General features: G+C 46.7%; 1 protein-coding gene across 1 annotated transcript in view; it reads left to right on the top strand.

Moving 5' to 3' along the window:
• ATP12A (ATPase H+/K+ transporting non-gastric alpha2 subunit) overlaps positions 1-5,711 on the top strand; it is a 28,754-nt gene extending 23,043 nt beyond the window's left edge. Inside the window, exons 16-23 of the mRNA XM_043574465.1 lie at positions 232-400; positions 487-641; positions 2,654-2,777; positions 2,967-3,112; positions 3,592-3,725; positions 3,865-3,966; positions 4,592-4,683; positions 4,768-5,711. Coding sequence (XP_043430400.1) covers positions 232-400; positions 487-641; positions 2,654-2,777; positions 2,967-3,112; positions 3,592-3,725; positions 3,865-3,966; positions 4,592-4,683; positions 4,768-4,796 — 951 coding nt within the window. The 3' untranslated portion in view covers positions 4,797-5,711. The remainder of the gene's footprint in view (positions 1-231; positions 401-486; positions 642-2,653; positions 2,778-2,966; positions 3,113-3,591; positions 3,726-3,864; positions 3,967-4,591; positions 4,684-4,767) is intronic.
• The last annotated feature ends 289 nt before the right edge of the window (positions 5,712-6,000 follow it).

Consider the following 6,000-nt stretch of genomic DNA (forward strand, 5'->3'; position numbering starts at 1 on the left):
AGACACAAGATATGAAATATCCACTTTAGCCTGCCACACACATGGTTTTAATTATCGAGCATGTTGTTCTTGCTCCAGGATTTCCCGGCTTTATCTTTTCCCAAAAACAAGCCCTTCATTTCAGCTCCAGTCATCCTTACATCCTCCAGAGGAAGGGGAGACTGTGTTGATCTTGTCCTACCCGTGACCCCTTAGGCCTGCTGTCTCCTGTTTTCTCATGTGTCCCCACAGAATGCTGTTGTTGCTGTGACAGGGGATGGAGTTAATGACTCTCCGGCTCTAAAGAAGGCAGATATTGGGATTGCCATGGGGATAGCAGGTTCCGATGCGGCCAAAAATGCAGCTGACATGGTCTTGTTGGATGACAACTTTGCATCCATAGTCACAGGAGTGGAGGAAGGTGAGTGAGGTCTCAGGTGATCTTACTGAGACAGGGGTCACCTGGGGGTCCAAGAGCAAATCCTATAGAAGAACATCTTTGCCTAGGTCGCCTGATCTTCGACAACCTAAAGAAGACTATCGCCTATACCCTGACCAAGAACATTGCTGAGCTGTGCCCCTTTCTGATCTACATCATTGTTGGGCTCCCTCTGCCCATTGGCACCATTACGATCTTGTTCATCGACTTGGGCACAGACATAGTAAGTAGCACCAAAGGGAACAGGATCTGATAACTAATGTAAACTTCAGGGTCATTACCTTCAAGGGCAAGGAGATGGACGAAATCAGTTCTCCTTGAACTTCGATGTAACAGGGCCTGAATTTCTGCATTTCTAGTAATTCTTAAGTGATACCGATTCTGCTGGTCCACCAGCCACATCTTAAAGCAAAGTACTAGAGGGGCACCTGGGTGGCTCAGTCGGTTAAGCGTCCGACTTCAGCTCAGGTCACAATCTCGCAGTCCGTGAGTTTGAGCCCCACGTCGGGCTCTGGGCTGATGGCTCAGAGCCTGGAGCCTACTTCCAATTCTGTGTCTCCCTCTCTCTCTGCCCCTCCCCCGTTCATGCTCTGTCTCTCTCTGTCTCAAAAATAAATAAACGTTAAAAAAAAATTAAAAAAAAAAAAAAGCAAAGTACTAGAGAGATCTGTCAAATGTTTGGAAGTTAAAACCACTTCACCTCGTGTAAGAGCTTTTCAAGACATGAGTTCTTCACCCTCCCCCCAAGATATGCGATTCATTGGTTTCAGCTCATGTTCCTCCCTCCCCTTTGGAGAAGAAAGCACTATCACTAAATAGCCCCTGTAACACTGTGGGCCCAATGGCCACCGTGATAACCCACACCTGCCCCTTGTTAAGTAAAAGAATCTGTGGTCTGGAAGCCCCTCACCTAAACACAGTAAGAACTAGCAGTTATTAACACTTTATCAGGCCTCATACTGACCTACAATAACATCACCTAAACCCTCCCTTCTTCTAGTATGTATCCATTTAAGAAAGCATCATGACAGTTATCCACATGGCTCCAGCTTACACAGGCAAAGGGAGGAAAAGGCAATAGGGAGCGAACAGAATTCGCAGTGAGAATGGCCCTGCAAATGGCCGGCTTCTACCCTGTTGTTTTATGTAATACCCAGGCAATCTCCACATTGCAGAGACACTAAAGCCATCTTTACCTTAGAGGGGAATTGGGGTCCTTCATGGTTTACAGTCAGATCACTTTTCAGGCTCTTTCAGTTTGCTTCGTTTTCTCCACTGCAGTGCTTCTTGCAGTGTGGTCAGGGCATCACCTGGGAACTTGTTAGAAATGCAGATTCTCTGGCCTTGGGAAAGTCTGGGGGTGGGGGGTGGGGCCCAGCGATCTGTCCTTAAAAGTCCTGCCAGGTGGGAGGGCCTGTGAGAGAACCAGTGTGACCTAGTGGCATGCCGAAGGGGGAGAGGATGGCAGGAAAAATCTGCCCCAGAGGGGAAAAGTGTTTTATAATTAGCATCTTTAGAACTGCCAGCACATGTTGATAATAAAAAGTAGATTGATTTTTAAAGCCAACTATTTTTTTTAATGTTTATTTATTTTTGAGAGAGAGTGAGAGAGCCAAAGTGTGAGCTGAGGAGGGGCAGAGAAAGAGGGAGACACAGAATCCAAAGCAGGCTCCAGGCTCCGAGCTGTCAGCACAGAGCCCAACATGGGGCTCAAACCCACAAACAGTGAGATCATGACTTGAGTTGAAGTCAGAAGCTTAACTGACTGAGCCGCCCAGGCGCCCCCCCCCCTTACTCTTTTCAATTTCTTCTTCTTTTTTTTTTAATGTTTATTTCTGAGAGATAGGGACAGAGCACGAGCAGGGGAGGGGCAGAGAGAGAGGGAGACACAGAATCCAAAGCAGGCCCCAGGCTCCAAGCTGTCAGCACAGAGCCCGACGCGGGGCTTGAACTCATGAACCACGAGATCATGACCTGAGCCAAAGTTGGACACTTAACCGACTGAGCCACTTAGGTGCCCCTAAAGCCAACTGTTTTTAAATTCTCTAGAGACAATCCACCCCCATTGTCTACACCCTGGATAGACCAGTTCCATAACCCTGTAACCCCACCACCATTATCATCCACCACCCCACCACCTACCCTGAGGCCCCTGGCTATGCCACTGCCACTATCACTCTGTTGGTACAGCACAGTGTTTCAGGGCTAGGCCTCACAGACTCTCTCCCCATCTAGATTCCCTCTATTGCCTTGGCTTATGAGAAAGCTGAAAGTGACATTATGAACAGGAAGCCTCGCCATAAGAAGAAGGACAGACTGGTGAACCAGCAACTTGCCATATACTCTTACCTGCACATTGGTACGATGAAAGCACCTCTCACCTGTCATACGAGGGACCTCCCAGAGAATGCATTCCAGTCACAGGCAGAAACTGTTTTTCCTTCTGGGGTGGGGTTGGGATGAGAGGAGAAATCAAGAGGAGAATGAGTGCACACTCAATTCTGAAGTCATTCTAGAACCTCTACCCTTACCCCTTTTGTGCTTTTAGGCCTCATGCAAGCTGTGGGAGCTTTTGTTGTGTATTTCACCGTGTATGCGCAGGAGGGCTTTAAACCCAGCATTCTTGCTGACCTCCGGGTAGAATGGGAAAACGGCATTGTGAATGACTTAGAAGACAGCTACGGACAGCAATGGGTAAGGGAAGGAGACTGTCCCTTCAACGTCCTCCTGTTTCTCCCCTCCTCTCACGGCCTTGTCCAGACTCATGCAGAACTTTCAATTCCCTGGACAGCCTTAATGAGACAGAGAAAGTAAAAGTTTTCTCAGTTAATAGGGCTTGTGGGCCCTTTGGTTACATTGGTTTGGCCTTTGCCAGGACTCAGCCTTCTCTCTTGAATCACATGCCTTGAGGTCACTTTTCTTACTTTGGCTTTGCAATTGTTTTGGAGGAGTAACCAGTCCAACAACACCCACAGTTGGGCCGTATCAATTAAGTTAGCATCTTTCCCTACTCAACTGGTTAAAGAAAATAAAGTTTCTTTCCAAGCACAAGGAGATGATCCTTTGTCAATCGTGATGAGGTGGGGAGAAAGTAAAGCTTTATAGAAATGCATGGAAATCTCCTTCAAGTTTTCCATCTGGGGTCTCACGGTCTCCTCTTTGTCCATTGACAGACATGGTACCAGAGGAAATACTTAGAATGGACAGGCTACACAGCTTTCTTTGTTGGCATCATGGTCCAGCAGATAGCGGATGTGCTCATCAGGAAAACCAGAAGGAACTCCATCTTCCAGCAGGGCCTCTTTAGGTACTGCCCACATCCAGCCTCATAGTTCAGCCCTGGGCCTTCGACACAGGAATGATGAGGGTCATGCCTGTGACTCCACCGGTGTGTAGCCCTGTGGCCACGTGAATTCAGAATCTGTTTGCTTTTATGTTTCTTGTAGAAATAAAGTCATCTGGCTGGGGATTGCCTCACAGATTATCATTGCTTTAATCCTCTCCTATGGGCTTGGAAGTGTCACAGCCCTGAATTTCACGATGCTCCGGTGAGTTCCTCTTCAACAGTGGGCAGGAAAGAGCCAGCCCTGTTATTATTTTTTTTAATGTTTATGTATTTTTGAAAGAGAGAAAGAGTGAGTGTGGAGGGGCAGAGAAAGAGGGAGAAGGGGATCTGAAGCGGGCTCCTGCTGATGGCAGAAAGCCCAATGTGGGGCTTGAACTCACGAACCGTGAGATCATGACCTGAACCAAAATCGAACGCTTAACTGACTGAGCCAGCCAGGCGCTCCAGAGATAGCCGTATTCTGAGCTGTCACAGCCTAAGTCAACATTAGGATTCCAGGGAACTCTTTCCTCTCCAGGCTTTCAAAAGAGGTAAGACTGAATCTGTGCTATATTAGAGACTTAGACCTGCTAGTTTTCCCAGAAGAGGAAATGGGTTTCACCATCCCAGCTCTACCCTCATCTAATAGGACACTTCATAGGCAGATGTTGCTTCTACCAGTCACAGTCTGGTAAAATAAGAAGCTTCCCAGTTTTACACTATATGACCCAATATTGTTCTGCCCAGTAAGGCAGAGAAAATGAACAAGAAGCCCTCTGCCCATGGGCAGGAAGCTGGGCCTTTTCTTTGGATGCACTCAGACTGACTTTCCTCCCTCCTGCTTCCAGGCCTCAGTACTGGTTTGTGGCTGTGCCATATGCCATTCTGATTTGGGTGTATGATGAGGTCCGAAAACTTTTCATCAGACTCTACCCTGGAAGTAAGTAGTAACATAATTTTTGAGACTCTGTTTATCCACTTCAACAGACTCCCCATTTCTCATTAACTTTTTCTACCTCCACAGGCTGGTGGGACAAGAACATGTATTACTAAGACCACCTCACTTCCCAAGATTCCCAGTTGCACATTGAGCCTGTTCTTTATCTTCTGGCTGCTCTCTGGGAGACCACTGCAATAAGGACTTATCCAAATGCAGAAGAGAAGGCAGAAAGCAGTATGAAAGATACTCACTGAGGTTTTGTACTTTCAAGCAGAAATTCAACTGTTTATATGTGATTTGCATCTCTATTTCCGTCTCCTTGTTTAGAAATATGTGAATTTCAAGGGAATGGAGTAGGGAAGAATGACATGTAAGTGTATATAAAGTCCACTCATGTTAAATTGCCTTAGGTGATGCAGCCAGCTGCTCAGATTTCCCTGCTAGATAGGATTGGTCAAACCTCCATTCCATACCCTATTAAAAGCCAAATGACCTTCCTAGATTTCTCTGAATTCCCAGAGAGCTTGTAATTTCATGGTCACCCTGCTCAAAAGTTCATTCAGCTGAAGAGTTGCAAAAGGTGGAAGTAATGGCAGGTTTACATCACAGTAACATGGACAACCTCAGTTTTGACCCTGAGACATCTTTCTTAACAGTCCACCACCCATCTGCAGCCCTCATCATCTGGCCAGTCCTGTCGGTGCCCTTCCTCCCTCGCTCCCTCATTGCCTTCCACTCCCGAGACTGACCCACCAACTCCTCCCAAACTGAGCTCCGTGTCCGTTTTGCATATCCCAGTCCAAATGCTCTCTCGACTCAAAGGAGTTTTCAGTTATCAGGATTCAACCTCAGTAGAGAAGAACTGGGGTTTAAAACAGTAATATTTATTTCTCATAAAATGGTTGCAAAGCACTCTCTGGCATTAATTTTAGGTCATGATTTAACTGCGCTTTATTCGTGTGTAACACATACATCCACGTTGACAGCCCCTAAGAGGCTTCATTTTAAGTAAAAGATGTTTTATAAAACCCGGTCTCATTGTGGTATTTTAATTAATTTGGGTTTTTCTAGAATGCAGAGCATAGGGCACCAAAAAATGAGATGTGAGGGGCATCTGGGTGGCTCAGTCGGTTGAGTGTCCGACTTCAGCTCAGGTTATGATCTCGTGGTCTGTGACTTCGAGCCCCACATCGGGCTCTGTGCTGACAGCTCGGAGCCTGGAGCCTGCTTCGGATTCTGTGTCTCCCTCTCTCTCTGCCCCTCCCCTGCTCATGCTCTGTCTCTCTCTTTCTGTCATAAATAAATAAAAACATTTTA

The sequence above is a fragment of the Prionailurus bengalensis genome, chromosome A1 (genome assembly GCF_016509475.1).
Source record: "Prionailurus bengalensis isolate Pbe53 chromosome A1, Fcat_Pben_1.1_paternal_pri, whole genome shotgun sequence".
Taxonomy (NCBI): domain Eukaryota; kingdom Metazoa; phylum Chordata; class Mammalia; order Carnivora; family Felidae; genus Prionailurus; species Prionailurus bengalensis.